The sequence below is a fragment of the Malaclemys terrapin genome, chromosome 6, assembly GCF_027887155.1.
Source record: "Malaclemys terrapin pileata isolate rMalTer1 chromosome 6, rMalTer1.hap1, whole genome shotgun sequence".
Taxonomy (NCBI): domain Eukaryota; kingdom Metazoa; phylum Chordata; order Testudines; family Emydidae; genus Malaclemys; species Malaclemys terrapin.
In genome coordinates, this window is record NC_071510.1 from 13,573,232 (window position 1) to 13,593,087 (window position 19,856).

Below are 19,856 nucleotides of genomic sequence, written 5' to 3' on the forward strand. Positions count from 1 at the left end.
TCAATGGGCTTTGGAAGATGAGTGTTTTGGAGGCTAGAGTCAATTGGAATTTTTTCTTTTAGATTTGGTGGGCGAAACAGCCTAAACAGAAGCCACGTGCAAACAATCTGATTGTTTGTCCCCATTTATATGTTCCACCAGCTACCTATCTTTCTGGAACAAACAACTATTATTTAGTTACCAGTGACTATCACCACTCAATATCAAATTTGGAATTTTGATTAAAAAAGTGAAATTTCGGCAAAAACATTGCATGATTTTTTGAGGGGAAGGGACCCCATTTTTCAAATAGCTCCAGTTCTTACATTCTGCAGGGGAAACAGGATGCTCCTTAAAAAGGTCTTATTCCACCATAAGGGGAAAAGAAATCTCACTTTAAAACCAGGGGGGCAGTTCAGAAACATTCAGGGGGAGGGGGTGAAATTGTGTCAGCACCCCTACTTCTGACTCCCCACTGAGCCAATGGCTGCTCATGGGGTGTTAGTGGACCGATTCCATCCTGAGGTTAGAGTGAGGAGGGGGAGCAGGTCATGTGCACGTGTCTCTTACTGATGGCTGGCCCGGGTCAGGGATTGGGGCCTGGCTTGCACCACGCCCAGCTCCGGCCCTGGACAGCAGTGCTGCTTCTTGTCCGGCCAGTGAGACAGCAGAAGCCACTCAAGACAGTCTGCTTCCCTCTCCTCATAGGGCTTGGGTGGCAGATTTGGCCTGGCTGTCCTTCTATGAGGGAAGGATAGCTGGGCCCAATCTGAGTGAGTGGCATTGAGACCTAGAATGAGGGGTTGCAATGCCACTCAAATTTGGCCCAACCATCCCTCTGCCACGATGGCAGGGCGGCCAGGCAAATCTGCCACCCTATGAACCTGTCCAGAAATCTACCCCCATTCGCAGCTTCCCAAAGGACTGGGAGGGCAAACCAAGGTCACCCCCAGCCTACAGCATATGCCTCCCCTGTTTATAACAAGACCCATGTTTAAAGCAATTTATAACCAGGTTAACTTCCTCTCCCTCCGGAAAACAAACAAACCTGCAGAGCTGATTGATTTGTGGGGAGAAGTTAATATTTTGCTGCTCTCTGTACACAGTGGTAATTTTTTTTCCCAGATGAGAAATGGCGAGAGCGAATGCTCAGGAATAAAGCTAATTCAAATGAAGGCTATGCACAGGGAGAGCGACATATAAGAAAACATGTACAGCAAATGTTTTGCCTCGTTGGTTTGAGCTGTTTTAGCGCTGGCCCCACAGGCGAGAATATTTGATCAGTCTATTGTCACACGCAGAGAATGCTGGGACAGCAGTTTACTACCCATTAACGTGTGCTACAGGCTAGCTGAACTTCAAGGGTATTTGGTTTTTAATGACAGCTCCCTGATCTTTTATTTTCCTACACGGCACAGCTGAATAACTGATCAGAGGAGTGCCATGCTGAGGATTAGACTGTGCCTGCCCCTTGTGTCTAGAGCGGGTGTAGAGTGGGAGAAGGGGCAAGGAGTCTTACTGCGTAAGGATTGCGCTCTCAGTTTGCCCCCGGTGGAGCAAAGTGCCCCAGAGGCAGCAGGAGAGGAGGTAGGACCATGCCCGGTCTGCAGCAGTGAGTGGAGAAGACCAGGCTCAGCCAGGGGAATAGCTTCACAAGGAGAGCTCAAGGAGGAATAAGGGGTCCATGAAGCACAATCCTCCCAACCAGGATGGGTCTGACTGGAGCAACGCAGCCCTTCACCATCAGCACGTCACCCTTTCATTTCCATGCAAAACTGTAAAGCATTGCGAGGGGAAAACCCACGCTAATGTTTCATGCCTCATTTCCTTTGGGCTAGATTGTGACTTCAGGCACAGCCCTGAGCAGGGAGCAGTGCGTCTCCTCTGAGTCTCAGTTCCTGCTCTTGTTCTGTGGGGCATAGGACTTATGGCTGGCTTATACCAGCAATAAACTAATATTCCCCCACCTGTGTGCTGGTTCAGCTACTCTGACCAGCGAGTGGGGGTCGCGGAGCCCAGGCTGTGCCCGTCCCCTGTCTCTAGCTGCCCACTTCCCAAAGACTTGGGAGTAAGTGGGCAAGTAGCCCTGCTAACTTGTACATGCCCAGTCCCAAGATTGTGGTAGGCCATGCAAGGAGTCCAAGTAGCGGGTGGGGGGGAGTGGGAGAGAAAGAGGTTCTCACTCCCACAGGTGGGACAATCTAGCCCTCAGTCAGTTTGCTTTACAGTGAAAGCTACTGTGCTGTTCTTCCCTCTCTGAAATAACTATAGGATGATTCCCAGTGACAGCTGCCAAGTTTACTTTTCCATTAAGCGAAATTCATGAACTAAACATAGCTGCTGGTAAATGCCACCAGAGGAAGCCTCCAAAGTGTTTGGAAGTCGCATTTTTTTTCACCAGTTCCTTAGCAATTAACTCAATAAAGTCTCAAATGAAAAATGAGAGGAATATTATGTCCGGGGTCTCTGTGTTTGGTTTGTTTGTTGGTTCAGCTCATACTGTTGCTTCTCAGGTTAATTTATACTTGGAGAGAAAAAAGGGTGAAGAGATGGGCTGCTGAGTAAAAAATTGTAATGTGTAATATCAATGATAGAAGTATTCAGATAAGGATTCAATGGGCATAACCTTGCTTCCAGGGTCCAGGAGAAGCATTATACTTAGCAAAATGGCATATAAATCAGCTCTATATGGCGTGATTTGGCGCATTTTAAACATTAAGTCCTGAGGGGGACTATCCCTCTAAGGTGGAAGAAGCCTGCAAAGATTTCACAGCTTAATTTTATGCTGTAGATCTTAAGAAGTCGGTGTTCTTTTGTTTTCGCAAGCAGGGGCAAAACTCTCTGTGTTTACGGACACTTACCTATAAACCGTATAATTCTTCGAAGTAATGGGTTCAGGTAACAGCACTCTCCGGTCAAGATAGTTTTCTCCTGGACAATCAGGGTTTCTCGGGTTGACTTTATGAAATACATGGAGATCTCGCCGATAAAAATCTGCAGCAGTGGGGAAAAAAGAAAGGGACGTTTAAGAATCATAAGGACACATGTTCAAAGGTGGATGCCTGAATCAAGGCCATAGACAATACTTCTGCACTAGTGTGCCTACAGAACATTGCACTTACACACTGTTACCTGTCAGCTCTGTGTTCTTGGGGAACCAGGGCGCAGTAGCCAGCCTGTCTGACTCACAAAAGACCGCCCCCCCACCCCCACCAGCCTCTGCTTGAACCAAAACTGATCAGAAGAAAGACTTACAAAAGGCAGTGGGAGACACACCTAAACCCCTGGGATAAGGGTGACAGAATTAAAGCAACTCCCCTAGCCTCATTTGCATCGAAGATGGGACCAGGAGGCATCTCCATTAGCAGACAGAATGGAGAACAGAGATTCCAAGGCAAGAACCGCACTGAACTCTGGGACCAGCAAAGCAGGGAAGCAGTGAATGATGGGGGATCTCTGCTCCAGATGTTAATGAACCCACGCCTGCACACATCCAACTCAGTAGTTATCAGACCAATTCTAGTAATAAATCCTTTATTGGTATCCAAAATAGTGAAGCTGCCTAATTGCATTGTGAGCTCCCTCCAAGGAACACGGCCCATAGCCAGGAATGATCAGTTCCTATTGTCTAGCCTGAACAAAACAACTTTGTTATACTCCCTTGAGCCATCAGTTTACACATAAACAAATCTAGTGTTCTCCCTTGAACCATTGTGTTGTTTCTCTACAAAAAACCCTACCCACGCTCAAGTAAGTGTTCTGATGCCTGGATCCAAAATCTGCATCAGTTCCATTGGGACTTCATCTTCTCCTGACTGATCGTGCTGGGGGCTCTGCCTGTCTCCAGCACTCCAGACTCTCAGCTACTCCCACCACCTGGGACCCCCGATCGATTCAAGCTTCACAGACTGGTGAGAACCTAACTCTCTCTCTCTCGGTATAGCCTTCTGACCCTGACTTGTGGGATCAGTTATTGTTTTCTAAACCTGACTTTTATAATCAAGTTTAAGTTAGATTTAATATTATAACTGTTTTGTTTTTTTGGCTCCCCTATGGTTATTACCTGGCAATAAATAATTTTCATGATTGAGCTGGCTGCTTCTCTCTCTCTCTGTCCCCCTCGTGGGTGTTTTTTTTGGTTTCCTCATTCGCTCTGTAGCAACGCTTCTCGTACCTAAGCTAAAAGATCCCTGCAGCGCCCAAAAATCCTGTGGGGTTTGCTCACCAAGTGGGTTACTACCAGAACAATTGTAACGGGAAAGTGGGGATAGAGACGTGCTGAACGTGGGACACATGAGGGTGGCAGATTGAAAGTGCTGCTCGACCCAGCCTGCGAGTCCAGGGACATATAAAGGGTCAGCTTGGAAGTGCGGATTATCCCGGTCCTCTCAGACGTGCTCTGTTAATGTGTGTGTTCATCTGATTCTGGGGCTGGAGGAACCCAGCCCTGGGGAACCTAGGTCCTGCAGGATAGCTCCATTGGGAGGGAACTTGCAGCAAGGAGAAGTAGAGCTCCATATGAGAACACAAGTGACACAAGCAGTACATTGATAGAAGTACAGAACACCCTCTCCAACCCCAGAAGAGTAACCCTAATAAGTGAGCATACCCCAAAGTAACAGGCAAAGCTGGTAACAATACCTAGGCTGTATTGTCATCAGGAAATAAACGGTGTGTTCTTAAGTTAGCTAACTCAAGACACCTAATAGGAGGTCAAATCCTAGTGAAGACAAGGCAGTTTGTAGTTTTCATACGCACTGGCAGGTTAAGCTCTCCCATAATCTTTACCTCAACCTGTTAGCACATGTGAACAGTCTTGTCTTCTCTAGGATTTTACCTCGAGTTTGCTAACTCAGCTTAAGAACACACCTTTTTCCAAGTGAAGAAAAGCCCCTCAAGCATGATCCTGCTCCCATGAACTTCAGTGGCACCGTGTTTATCCCTTAACTAGCCAACACTCACACACACATTTTTTGTGTGTGAATGCAACTGAGGCGTCCACACTGGAAAATGCAGCTCAATTTTCTGGGCCAAATCCTGGCCCACGCTCTGGAGATGTAACAGGACCGTAAAGCCTCCTTAGGTAGGCAGTTGAGGATTCCCGTGGCATGGAGGAACCCTCAGCTGGCACAAAGAAGTTCCTATGCCCTCCCCTCCTGGCTTTAGCATAGGGTGGCTGGAATGTACAACGTGGCTACATAAAGGCCTCTTGGGAGCCACTGCAACTACGCATAACTTAGAATGGCCTTGGGACCACTCTAAATTATGCTGGGGATTGGAGGACAAGCAAAAATAAACAGAGATTTGGTGCAACTGTGGATTCTGTGGGCCTCTTTTTTTTTTTTTTTTTTTTTAACTGGAATTAATATGAACATCATTTCAATGGGAACTAGTCTGAGATCATTAAATTTATTTGAGATAGGGTCACTAGAAGCTGATTATCTTGGGTTGGGTTTTCAAAAGCTCTTGCTACTCACCTAACTCTGCTGCCATTGAAGTCAGTGGAATTTGACCATTATATATTGATAATGGACTTCAGTGGAAAAAAGAAGCCAGACTGAAGTAGCATAAATGAACTTTATACAAAGGGTGCACTCACAGCAATTCTACGTAACTGAGCTAATAAGGATGTGGGGAAAGAAACCACGCCATTAGGAGAGGGCCCAAGTAGTAGATAATAAAACACATTCACTGAGCTCACCTATAAATATCAAATGACTACTCTTAGACCACTTTACTTGTGGCAACAGTATATTGTTTCAAGTGCAACAATAATTTATTCTTATTAACCTGGATGAGTATCCTTATTGATTCAAGCCAGGTATGCCCAGCCCCATTGTAATTCTAACCGCTGATGGTTAGAGATGCCAACGTTATGAAATGCACATTAAAAATGGAATTTGAGAGGGAAGAGCCAAAGCGTGAGGCTGCATTGAAATATTGTCTTTATCCAGTTTATTCCATCTGCTCTCAGAGCTAGCACGTAGTTCAACAGAGTTCAATTCAGTAGCTAGAGTGGAAGAAAGTAAAAGACCCTGAGCACCAATACAGTTTAAAAGTGACACATGATTTGTTCCCCTCTATTATTTGTGCTACTGCAGTACCCAGAAGCCCCAGTCATTACTGTGGCCCCATTGTGCTAAGCATGTGTGCAGCACCTGTAGAGCTTCCAATCTAATTTAAGACGAGGTTCAATTAGGTGGATTAAAAAAACCAAACGTTTTCAGTCAGGAGACATCTAAGTATAAAACACAAAAATACTGATCAAAATAAAACATCTCCTTTAAAAACAATCTATTAATTTCAGTAGAGTTACTCCAGATTTAGACCAGTTTGACTAAGAGCAAAAACTAGATACCCACAGTCCCGTGGATTTCTGTGCATATCAAATTAGCATAGCACTTAAGAAGCAGTTAGATAGTGTGTGTGAGGTAGCATCAAATGATTTGACACAATGGGCCTGATTCGTCTCTCCAACCAGTTTTATAGCAGTGTAACGGGTGTAGATATTTCTGATGCAGATTGCGATAGGGCAGAGTACTCGAGCATATGCACAGCTTTAAGCATCTCTATAGTTCTGCTGACTTCACCAGGACTACTCCCATGCTTGAAGTTATGCACGAAAGGACCTTGTTAAATCAGGATATTAACCCACTGTTCGACAAGAATGAGGCCATTGTAAATGGAATTCAATTCCAGATTTGATTGGCGTATGGTATATTTCTAGATAAAGCATCTATTACTGTTACTTCCACTGGGAAAAAAAAAGTAAGGCTTACAAGCTGCCGTTTCACACGAGCTTCCTACTTAATTAAACAGTAGAGCTGACAAGAAAATTGCCTTGGAGGGTGGGGCCTTTTATTCAGTGCAGTAAGAACTGATGATGTGCTGTCTATGGTGACGTATGCAAAAGGAAACAAAGCCGGTATTAGATAATTGTTGGCCCTGATACTGATCTCACCTACACTGGTGTAAATTTGGAGTAACGCCACTACATTCAATGGAGTTAGATTGCTATGAGACTAGGTTCAGGAGCTATAGAGTGCCCAGTGATATCTGGTTGTTGCAATAAGCTTTGTACATTTTCTTACATTTCTGCTTTCGGGGGATCTCGTTATTAATGCATCGCCTCACTGTTTTTTAAACGCAGTCTGCCATTTTTAAGCAAGCATTCAAAAACACTGCACATACATACAGAAAATAGAATCAATTCTGCAGCGTTGACCGATCAGTAGCAAAGTATTATGTCTGACAGTTTAGACAGAAGAAGCTATTCTCATCAGGTATTAGACGTTTATTTCATGGACCACTACATTATGTAACAGAGGACACCTCTAGCTTGAAAAGGCTTGCAATTACAAGGGAAGGATGTGTGTGTTGGTTCTCTGCTCTGATATTCTGCTTTTGATATATTATCATTATTATATTTAAATATTCTGGGAATGCCCATAGGCCCCCAACAGGGATTGTGCTGAGCACTGTGCAAACACAGATCGGAGACAATTCCTGCCCTGAATGAGTGGCACTCCCCTTTCTTGTACTCTGCTTACAACCAGCCAGTTCTAGAAGAAAACGACCTCCTTAATTTCCTATTGTTTGCCCAGCCCTTTGTTCTGTCCATCCTCTCCAGTGTCAACAAAAACGTTCCCTTCAATATAGGAGTTTACCCGATTGTCAAAAATCTGCCATTGTCAATGAATTCCTTACTCCCTCCCCCTGGAGCCTGACATGCTGTCCAGTGACTGATCCTCCTCTAACCTCTCCTTTCTTGGCAAAGAGAGCGATAAAGAGGCCTTCTCTCATTTCTCTAGCGAACAAAGCACATATCACATAACAATATCCTGGACAGATTCTCATCTGACAGGCCATAGCATGGAAACCACAATCCTCCCTGTGGCCAATTGCCTCCCTCCTTGTATTGAAATTTTATTTCTCTCCTCCTCCACATCCCCCTTGATCTCAGCTCAGCTTTTGACAGTATGGTTCGTGCCATCCTCCTCAACTGCCTCTGGAGCTGCTCAAAATTCTCAATTTTCAATTTTTCAGTGGGGGACAGGGGGAGAAGGAAGTGTTCCCATTTTCCAACTAGTTCTACTAGATAGCTGTGTAGGCATCTCCTCGGTCTTGTCTTCTTGCCAAATGACTCTTATTTGCCTCTACTGTCCATAAAGTTGGCATCAGGCTTAACCCCAAATAAGCCCACCATTTTCCATGTCTGTATATCAGCCTCAACTCTGCCTTTGCTGAAGTCTTCTTCCATGCCTTGCTTGTATCTTGACTTCCCTGAACAAACTCCCTTTTAGCCAAGTCCCAGCAGGCACCATGCTGCTGCCTGGCGTCTCACCCTACTTCACTGTCTATCCTTTTGCTTCAGGGTCCAATTTAGAATCACTCTCCTTGCTCTTCATAACCACTATTGGCTCACTCCAGCCTATCTGAAAAGACTCCTCTCTCTGCTCATTTAGCACTGGTCTCCTCTGTGTTCCTCTACACACACTCAGCATGCGAGATGCAAGAGCCTTCATTTGGAACAAACTTCCTCTCTCTCTCCACCTCCCTTAATCTCCATCTCATTTCAAACCTCAGCTGAAAACATACCCTCTTCCCCTCCCTTCCTTACATCTCTCCCTCAGCTATTATTTATCGCAGTCATTCTATTATTTAACTCTGCAAACGTGTATGTATGGGGGGGCATACGGTTTGTCTGAAGGATGCTGGACACAAATCATTATACTTATGTTAATAAGATTTAAACACATGCAGAGAGGACAGAAAGTCAACTGAGATCCATCGAGGGCAGATCTGGTACTAAAATTTTGCCCTAATTTGGAATTGTCTTAAAGTCTGTTTATTAAAAAAACATCCTTTACCAGCTCTCACCAGAAAAACAGACAAAAATAAAAGGAAGGACCTACACCACACAGACTCTCGCAGCCTTTGAGAGCTCTCTCTGTTAGGTACTTACATAGTCTCCATCACCGCAGTATCCAAGAGCCTCGCCATCTTTTAACATAGGTATCCTGACAACACCCCTGTGAGGTGGGGAAGCACTGTTATCCCCATGATACAGAAGGGGAACTGAGGTAAAGAGAGTTGCCTGAAGTCATACAGGAAGTCTGTGGTGGAGTAAGGAACTGAATGCTGGTCTCCGGAGTTCCGCAGTAGCACCCTAATCATCCTTCCTCCCTTTCAATGAGATGCTGACACGGACCGTACACCTCACCAGCTATCAATTCAAGGCATGAAGCAACTAAGTGCTGTGGGATGTTGACTGAATTTAGTGTATAGGAAAATTTGCGCAGATGCATTTTTAATGCCAGAATACAACAGCAGAATGAACTAAATTAATCAAGAGCACAGCACTCGATTTGCAGTGGAGGAACGTATCCCATAGGAGAAGGACATACCCTACGAGGCAAACTGTGAGCAAATCAGCAAGGAAAAGGGAAAGGAAGGATTCAAACTGCTGAAAGTTACTGTGTTCTCAGCCTCAATCAACCAATATTTAAGACCCCATGCAACCACCACCCTCAAGCTTTGAAAAATTACCTTCCCTGGAACAAATCTGTCTTGTCAAGCAAAGCCATGCAAACAGACACAACCATTGCAATGTGACCTTTTCCAAGTCACTGCAGCTGGTTTAACTTTAAGTGAAGGAAAGATGACTGAAAGCCAGCAAGTGATCCAGCAATTTTTGCTTTCCTTGTGGCTCAAATACTCAAGCACATTCGCTCTCTCACATCCCTCAGGATGAAGCAACAGAGGGTCCTGTGGGACCTTTAAGACTAACAGAAGTATTGGGAGCATAAGCTTTCGTGGGTAAGAACCTCACTTCTTTCATGAAAGCTTATGCTCCCAATACTTCTGTTAGTCTTAAAGGTGCCACAGGACCCTCTGTTGCTTTTTACAGATTCAGACTAACACGGCTACCCCTCTGATACTTGATCCCTCAGGATGTGCATGAGTCCAGTTGCAACCATCACCCCCACCCAGGTGCTGTAAAGTGGTTCATGGCTCCAGTTTGTTTATCGTCATTTACACAGTGGCACATTTTCAAGAGTGTCTAACAGATTGAGGAGCACCGAGAGGGGGGTTCACTCAGCCCCGAGCACCATCTCCTCGTGGCCGGGAGTGGCATAATGGCTCCGTTTCCATCCGGTGCCCCCTGCCGATGGATGCTCCAGCATTGCGGTGGTCTCTCTTGCTGTAACGCAGCCCTCCGGCCAGATCATGATTTAAATCCACCCCTTCTGGGGTAACAAACGTACAATGACAAGTCTAGAAGTGTCCCAACACAAGAGATTCTTCCACCGCTCATGGGCTATTTCTTGGCCTCTCCTTCAGGATCAGTCTTCAGCTCCCACCTTGGGCTTGTACACCCCTTCCTTGTGGCTGGTAGGGAAACCCAGGCCCACCCCTTGCTCTGGGTTCTGACGCAGGGACTCTGTATTAAGCAGCTAGGTCTGCTCCTTCAGATGTGCTGCTGCTGTTTCCCTGAGTAACTTCCGAGTCCCTTGTGTTGCTTCCCTGCAGCGGGTGCTTAACACAGCCTCTCTTCTGAGTCTCAGTCCCCTGGCTTGCTGCCGAGTCCCCCCTAGCTCCTTTCTCTGCTGGAAGGGTTGATTCTCTGTGCCTGGCCCCCTTTCCAGGGCCCATCATAGGATTCATTCCATCCCAGTGGCCTTTTTTCAGTCGGCCTTCCCCAGAGACCTCCTGTCTCCTGGGTGTCTCTACTGTTTCTAGTCCGGGAGAGCGACGGCAGACTCTCTCCCTGCACCTTCCCTCTGCTCAAACTCTTATCCTAGCCCTTCCACAGCTCTGCTTCATCCTCAGTTAAGCCTGGCTCTCCCTCCAGGTCCAGCCTGGTATGTTAATTGGCCTCTTAGGTCCACATTAACCCTCTTAGAGCCTGTGTGGGGTAAATGCCCCATCACAAATTCCACCGGCTTTCATTGGGATCTGTATTCCTAATTCCCTTAGGCAGTTTTGAAAATCTCCTCAACGGTTGCTTTTAAGAATAAGACAATTTGCACTTTTAAAGAGCTATCAATTAGCTTTTGTATCTGCTACCTATAATTTTGTTGCGAGATCCAAGGATACTTAACATTCCATAAGCAAGTCTCTTGTAGCAAACACTGAACAAGAGGAAGCACCGGTTTCCTTATTTTTTCTCCCTATGTGTATTAAGCTAATACACCTCTACCTCGATATAATGCTGCCCCAGGAGCCAAAAAATCTTACCGCGTTATAGGTGAAACTGTGTTATATCAAACTTGCTTTGATCTGCCGGAGTGCGCAGCCCCGCCCCCCCGGAGCGCTGCTTTACCAGGTTATATCCGAATTCGTGTTATATCGGGTCACGTTATATCGGGGTAGAGGTGTATCTTTGTTAAACTACATTCAGAAGAGGAGCTCCATTCTCCCTCAACTCACACCCAGATGATGAGACTATCAATGAGTATGAAAAGTACTGAAACCATGACTGATGATTTCTACTCACATAGCCCTTTTCATCGAGAAGGACACCAAAGCGCTTTACCAACCTCATCAATTCTTAACATAGGGCCCACAGAATTTGCCATAACACTGCACATCTGCTCTTGTGAAAAATAGCATGGGATTTTGAGAGCACAAATGGTCAGCACCCGGCCTTTATATCCCCTCCAAAAGACAGCATCTTTTTCTTCCACCTAGGTCCTGGTTTCTGACTCGGGCTAGTAGGCACTACAATAATACAAATAAACAACAACAACAATAGTACCATGGATTAGGTCTTAGGCCTGGACACAGATTCAATATTGATTGAGAGGGAAGAGTCAGTTCCCAATACCAGTCAGTGCATCACCTGAGTTGGTCTCTGGAGATCTCCCACCCTTACTGTCACCCAGGACGACCCGGCTTAGCTTCAATAGGTATGTCTACAGTCTTGTGCCTTTAATTACATGTGAAAATGAAGTATGACAGTCAGTTGAACACTGCAGGGCAAATCTATCCAGGGATCCATTGATCCCATAGATGAGAACAGAACCAAAATTTGAATTCTTCCCTTTGTGTTCCATTTATGACACAATTATTTGAAAATAAAAGAGGCCGTGACAAAGAAATCCATAATCTATTTTAGGGCAAGTATGGAAAAGAATTATTGCAGGAAACAATTATTGGCGCATTACACTGGTCTTTCTATCGAGATGCTAAGCCTGATACCAAGCCCGATTTTCCAGTGTCTTGCTTCTTGCACAGCCATGTACACATGGACTTGATAAGCCCCAGGTGATTAGAAGAGGAGACTGAATTGGGAGAGATGAGTTATTTACATCCGTCTGTCACTGTCTTGTTGTGCAAGTCTCTTTGGACCTGGATTCTCCTCTCCTTAACAGACCTGGTCGAAAAGCAGCAATTTTTGCATGTGGAAAATATCATTTGTTTATCCTGAAATTTCCTGCAAGCATTATTTTGGGTTTTAGACTGGAAAAAAAAAAAAGTTTCACTTTTCAAAAAAAAGTTTGTTTTTGGTTGGAAAACTGGAAAATGTTCAAACTTACACTTTTCCATGAACATTTCTGTTTTGGTTGAAAAGTGATTTTTTTTGCCTAAAAATGTTTAGACAACAATATGTACCCCTTAATATCTACTCCTGCGGGGGTAGGGCGGAGGGCAGGGGTCTCTGTGCACTGCCTGCACCCCAAGCCCTGACTCCGCAGCTCCCATTGGCCAGGAACTGGGGTCAATGGGAGCTGCGGGGGCGGTGCCTGCAGGCAGGGGCAGCGCGCAGCTCCCTTTGCCCCCCCCAGGGGCCACAGGCACATGCTGGCCACTCTGGGAGCGGCGCGTGGAGGGTACAATTGGCAACACAGCAGGGTAAGGCAGGCTCCATCCCTGCAGCTCCCATTGGCCACAGTTCTTAGCCAATGGGAGCCGCAGAGTCGGTGCTCGGGGTGTGAGCAGCGCGTGGAGACACCTGCCCCCGACCAGGGCCGCTGGGCTGCCAGCTGCTTCCTGGAGCAGTGTGGAGCCAGGGCAGGCAGGGAGCCTGCCTTAGCCCCGCTGCACCACCGCCCGGGAGCTGCCCAAGGTAAGTGCTGCCTGGCTGGACTCCGCACCCCTCACCCCCTCCCGCACCCCAACCCCTGCCCTGAGCCCCTTCCAGCACCCAAATTCCCTCCCAGAGCTTTCACCCCTCATCCCCTCCTGCATCCCAACCCCGTGCCCCTGGCACAGCCCAGAGCCCCCTCCCACACTCCGAACCCCTCGACGCCAGCCCAGTGAAAGTGAGTGAGGGTGAGGGAGAGCAAACGGCACAGGGATGAGGGATGGAGGGAATGGGGCGGGGCCTCAGAGAAGGGGCGGGGCAGGGATGGGTTCTCGGGGAAGGGGCGGGGCAAGGGTGTTTGTGTTTGTGTGACTAGACAGTTGACAACCCTAGGAGACACAGATTGCTTATGAGGGAAACCTGAAATGCTGGAGAATTCCTTCCTCCTGTCTCAGTAACCTCATTGTTCTGCATTTCTGGTGTAAATCATTTCCCAACACTGGAAGTCAGAGGAACCAACATTTATGTGGAACAGAGAGAACTTGGGGAGTGAAATGAGAGACACTGGAAAGCTCTGTATTACACAATACCACAGAGAAAAAAGGGCCAGATTTTTCTACAAGGATGACGGTGTGGAGCAGATGCTGCAGGCACACGTTTCCCCTTTCCACAGAGAATTGTCAGCCCTCTACTTTACCCTCACAACTTGCGCTGGCACTGGAGTTCTCTGGTGCTCAGGGATTTCTGCCTGAAAATCTGGGCGGATGTTACTGTAAAACAACCCTGAGCTGAATTAACTCCCTTTTGGTTTCCTCAGCATCTGTTGCCGAGCAGCCAGAGGAGGACTCAGCCAACACAATGCAGGATTTTCCTGGCTTCTCTTTTAGAAATAAATCACTATAATAATACGGTTCTAATAAACCAACACAAGTCAGGAAGGAGAGACAACACATTTCAAAGGAGCACATTTTCAATCATTCTGGAACAGATTCAAGGGTTAGGGGGAAAGCTGCACAGGGTTTCTTCCTGCCTTGTACACATTTGATCATCACTGGATTTAGAGATTGGCTTGACCGAATACTACATGGAAATGTCATCCTCATCCCTTTTGGCCTGTGCAATCCATTCACACAAAGGTTGCTTTTTTCCCCACCAAGAAAACTAGAGATGATATGAAAATGCTAAGGACACTACTTAAACTTGTTTAAAAAAAACACCTGTCTGCTTAAAATTTCCTATTGCAACCCCAAATTCAGTTCAGCATAGAACTTTCTCTTTTTGAAATAAGTTCTCCGTCCAAACAGTCAAACCATAATGGACAGGCCAGTGTAAGTAGAAGTCTTGAATTCTGTAATGATTATTTGGCATAGGCTAGAGTTTCGCCCAATCACAGTCATCCCATATTTTGGAAATTAGTTTTGAAGGGCAGTAAAATGGCCTGAACCATCTTTTTGTCCTGTTGCTACATAGGTCTCATGCATCAAGGGATGGAGGGTGCTGAAATCTACTTTATGTATATACCATATTTATAGATGTGCAACGTGATGTCCCGGGCTAGGTCAATGGCAGAGGGGATCAAACCTGGGACCTTAGAATTTAAAGCATGAGCCTCTACTCCCTGAGCTAAAAGAACCAAGCACTAAGAGATTCTTACTGAATAGGGGAGGCAGCCTAGTGAGAGATGATGTGGAAAAAGCTGAAGTACTCAATGCTTTTTTTTTTGCCTGGGTCTTCACAGACAAGGTCAGCTCCCACACTGCTGCACTGGGCAGGATAGTATGGGGAGGCGGTGAGCAGCCCTCAGGGGTGAAAGAACAGGTTAAGGACTATTTAGAAAAGCTGGATCCACACAAGTCCCTGGGGCTGGATGTGCTGCATCCGAGGGTGCAGAGGGAATTGGCTGATGTGATTACAGAGCCATTGGCCATTATCTTTGAAAACTTGTGGCAAATGGGGGAGGTCCTGGACAACTGGAAAAAGGCAAATGTAGTGCCCATCTTTAAAAAAGGGAAGAAGGAGAATCTGGGGAACTACAAACCAGTCAGCCTCACCTCAGTCCCTGGAAAAATCATGGAGCAGGTCCTCAAGGAATCCATTTTGAAGCACTTGGAGGAGAGGAAAGTGATCAGGAACAGTCAACATGGATTTATCAAGGGCAAGTCATGCCTGACCAACCTGATTGCCTTTTATGATGAGATAACTGGCTCTGTGGATATGGGGAAAGTGGTGGACATGATATACCTTGACTTTAGCAAAGCTTTTGATACGGTCTCCCACAGTATTCTTGCCAGCAAGTTAAAGAAGTAGGGATTGGATTCATGGACTATCAGGTGGATAGAAAGCTGACTCAATGGGTAGTGATTAACGGCTCGATGTCTAGTTGGCAGCTGGTATCAAGTGGAGTGCCCCAAGGGTCGGTCCTGGGGCAGTTTTGTTGAACATCTTCATTAATGATCTGGATGATGGGATGGATTGCACCCTCAGAATGATGCTAAGTTGGGGGGAGAGGAAGATATGCTAGAGGGTAAGAATAGGCTCCAGAGTGACCTAGACAAATTGGAGGATTGGGTCAAAAGAAATCTGATGAGGTTCAACAAGGACAAGTACATTTAGGATGGAAGAATCCCATGCACTGCTACAGGCTGGGGACGGACTGGCTCAGTGCCAATTCTGCAGAAAAGGACCCGGGGATTACAGTGGATGAGAAGCTGGATATGAGTCAGCAGTTTGCCCTTGTGGCCAAGATGCCTAAGGGCATATTGGGCTGCATTAGTAGGAGCACTGCCAGCCAAATGAGGGAAGTGATTATTCTCCTTTATTCGGCACTGGTGAGGCCACATCTGGAGCACTGCGTCCAGTTTTGGGGCCCCCACTAATGAAAGGATGTGGACAAATTGGGGAAAGTCCAGTGAAGGGCAACGAAAATGATTAGGGAGCTGGGGCACATGGCTTATGAGAAGAGACTGAGGGAACTGGGCTTATTTAGTCTGCAGAGAAAAAGAGTGAGGGGGGATTTGATAGCAGCCTTCAACATCCAAAGAGGATGGAGCTCGGCTGTTCTCAGTGGTGGCAGATAACAGAACGAGGAGCAATGGTGTCAAATTGCAGTGGGGGAGGTCAAGGTTGGATATTAGGAAAAACTATTTCACTAGGAGGGTGGTGAAGCACTGGATTCCCTAGGGAGGTGGTGGAATCTCCATCTTTAGAGGTTTTTAAGGCCTGGCTTGACAAAGCCCTGACTGGAATGATTTAGTTGATTTTGGTCCTGCATTTTGCAGGGGGTTGGACTAGATGACCTCCTGAGGTCTCTTCCAACCTGAATCTTTTATGATTCTATGAACCAACTCTGTTAGTCAAAGCTGTAGCAGGCTCATCAACTTTTATATGTGACCCAGCCACCACTAGGAGGGACAGAGTGCCACGCTGCGTGGGTGTGGATTATACATGCAGATGAATTGCACTGATTTTTTTTATGATACCCTTGATTTTTAGGATTCCCATCACTGGAAAGCCAGCTAAGATTATGAGGTACGTATCCTATATATCTCAAATACACAGTTCTCATTTTGAAAACACAGCTCTGAAAATGATGTTAGCATCCCCACAGCCACTTTGTCTCTTCCCTAGGGACATCTGTCCATTAAATCACTGGCGTGAAAGGTTGGTTAGTGTCATTTGGATTATTAGAACTCCGCAGCATCTAATTTGAGAGTTTAAAAACATTTGGCTCTCTGAATGTGCAGTGATTTCTGTGTATGTCAACTTCAGTCCAGGACAGAAATACCTGATGGAGACTTACGGCGCTATGGCAAGCAGCATTCGGACTTTGTACACTGCAATCTCTTCAAGGCATGGTTCAGTGAAGAAGGAAGTTTGCAAGAAGAGGATAGAAACACTGTAGAGAGGAACGGAGGATTCCACAGACAATAGAGTGCTAGCCTATTTACCCACACACATTAAGCTCTATGAGGAGGTCACTAATATAGAATCATAAAAATGTTGGGCTAGAAGGGTCCTCAAGAGGTCATCAAGTCCAGCCCCCTGTGCTGAAGGAGGACCAAGTAAACCTAGACCATTCCTGACAGGTGTTTGTCCATCCTGTTCTTTAAAACCTCTAATGACAGAGATTCCATAACCTCCATTAGAAACCTATTTCAGAACTTTATTACCTAGTTCAGAACTCTAGTTAGAAAGTTTTTCCTAACATCTATCCCAGTGGTTCTCAAACTTCACTGCACTGCAACCCGCTTCTGACAACAAAAACGGCTACACCAGCCCAGTGCTCTGTGTTACTCGAGAATCAGGGCTGGCGTTAGGCAGTGGCAAGCAGGGCAATTGCCCAGAGTCCCACACTATGGGGCCCCTCCGCAAAACTAAATTGCGCAGTCGGGCTGCTGTTCATCGGTGTCGCGCCACTGATGTCAACGGAGCTGGCCCCATTTACATCAGATGAGGATGCAACCCTGCTGTCTTGTTGAGCTTTTCACTGTGCCAGGAACTATCTAGCACTGCAAGTAGCATGTAAAACAAACACAATTCCTGTTAACATGACTCCAGGAACGATTCTTCTACACCAAAGCTAAAGGAAATGTTAAGACTCAAGAGGTGAAGATTTGCGATCCGGAGGAGGGCAAGTTATTAAATCAGAAATAAAAATGCCAGCAGTTGCTTTGGAATAGAAAAAAGCCACCCTGTCCTTCTTTGGGTGCAAATTACCATTTCATTCACTACTTTTCTGCTGCTTTACAGGGAAGATGTTAATTTCACTGCACTCAGAGTCTCCAATGACAACTGAGTACAGCAAGATGAAACCCTTTGAACTATCCTCAATGGAACACTGGGGTGAAAAATGCATTTCTGAGATTTGAGACCAGTGTGTGTACCTTTTATTTATTTAACTGTGACCCAATGAGAGGCAAGCACTTCCCCTTGCAGGGACTTCCTGACAGCAAAAGGTTACGTCAGATATTACATCAAAAGATGTTTGTCACGCAGGAGCCTAGTGATTAAACATTCAGTGCAGCAGGGAAAATAGCTTAATGGATCCACTTGCACAACAGCAAGTTTTAACGAGAGCAGAAGCAGGGGAGTCTCATTCATGTTGCAGGTACTAGACAGCTAAAAGCACACGGCATGTTACTAAATGAAAAGAGTGTTTCTGATAAGCGTTTGATTTGCTTGGGGGTACATAGATTTATGCATGCATTTTGCCACCCGTAGTCACAGCCATTTGATTCCAACTTGGATTGCAAAAAGAAACCCCAAACAAAACAAACTTTCCACAAGATGCTCCCTATTCGCTAACACGCTCCCTTCAAATCCTGCAACATTTCAAAGCTGCACTAGAATTAGGACTTTCAAACATGTGCATGTGGGACCGCACCCAAGCATGCCTGGCTGCTGTATACCAGTGTACGCACTAGGGTAGGTGTGTGGTTTTACCCAACTCTCTCTAGTTGTTTTTCTTTGAGATGCCAAGAAGCTGGGTTAATAGTTATTTCCCTCATGCCATGTGGTGCTGGCACTGTGATAAAATAGGGCAAATCAGATTCACAGTAATAAATCCTCTTAGTCTAACTGACCCATTGCTCTGACTTGGACTCCGCTTACAAGCGCATGCAGTGTGTTTGGTAAGCCTGAAGCAGCACATTGTTCATGGTTTATGGGTTAATCTGAAGTGGGGTAGTGTCTACTAGCCCCCCCCACCCAGTGCAGACAGCTCTTATCAAATGATCCTGCAGATCATCTTGTAAGAACAGCAGCAATAATCTCACTTGTGAGGATCATTGCTATAAAAGAGGACTGACATTACCCTTGATTTTAATGCACTCTCCATAGGCCTGGCTGTGGGCAATGATTGCTCTTGATAGCAGAGTGCCGAGAGTGAAGCTGTGGATTAACCTGCAATGAGTGTAGACTCTCTACAGGGCCGGTGCAAGGAAGTTTCGCGTCCTCGTCGAAATGTACACCTTGTGCCCCCCCCGCCTGCCCCTCCAGCCCTGCGGCAGCTCCCTGCCCCCCTCCGCCCTGAGGCCCCCCCCCCCGCAGAGCCGTGCGGCAGCTCCCCACCCGAGCTCACCTCTGCTCCGCCTCCTCCTCGAGCACGCCGCCCCCGCTCTAATTCTCCTCCCCTCCCAGGCTTGCGGCGCCAAACAGCTGATTGGCGCTGCAAGCCTGGGAGGCGGGAGAAGTGGAGCGGCCGCTGCACTGGGAGAAGGAGTCTGAGCCGCACGTGTCAGCGCGCCGCCGGCAGCCCAGGCCAGGAACGCTGTAAAAAAAAATTGGGGCCACTGCTTTTTGACGCCCCCAAATCTTGGCACCCTAGGCAACCGCCTAGTTTGCCTTAATGGTAGCATCGGCCATGGCTCTCTATATGCACCTGTGACTCTCATTCATGTGAAGCAGAGTTAGGCAGATACACAGAGGGGAGAACCAACCCCAGCACACCTAAAAGTTTTACCTTGAACATCGTCTGTTCAATGAGCCACAGAGGAGTTCTTAATGGGATGCAGTTTGGTGTTTGAGAAGGAAACCTGAATTGGGGTTGTTCTCGTGAGGATACAATTGCCATAGAATAAATGGAAGAGACAGGATCCTTTCATTTGGCTGAACCTCATGTGGGTTCCACTGGCTTTCAAATCACGGCCCCTGCTGCAAGAGTTGCCAGGGCTGTAAGCAACAAGAAGGATGTGTATTGCAGGGTGATTTGGTAGGCAGTGCAATGCACAATGACCAAGTCATGCAGGTTAGGGATGTGGGTGACAGTTTAGAGATGCCACAGTATGGCAGGGGTTGCTGAGGCTTGATTAGAGATGATGCTTCTAATGGTTGGTGTGCGAGGAAGGCG

The 19,856-nt window shown here is 46.4% G+C and overlaps 1 protein-coding gene across 4 annotated transcripts in view; it reads right to left on the reverse strand.

The window, feature by feature from the left end:
• PLPPR1 (phospholipid phosphatase related 1) overlaps positions 1 to 19,856 on the reverse strand; it is a 201,517-nt gene that overhangs the window by 41,114 nt on the left and 140,547 nt on the right. For all 4 annotated transcript variants that reach the window (XM_054032378.1, XM_054032377.1, XM_054032374.1 and 1 more), the window contains exon 4: positions 2,841 to 2,973. In XM_054032378.1, the coding sequence (XP_053888353.1) occupies positions 2,841 to 2,973 (133 nt within the window). The remainder of the gene's footprint in view (positions 1 to 2,840; positions 2,974 to 19,856) is intronic.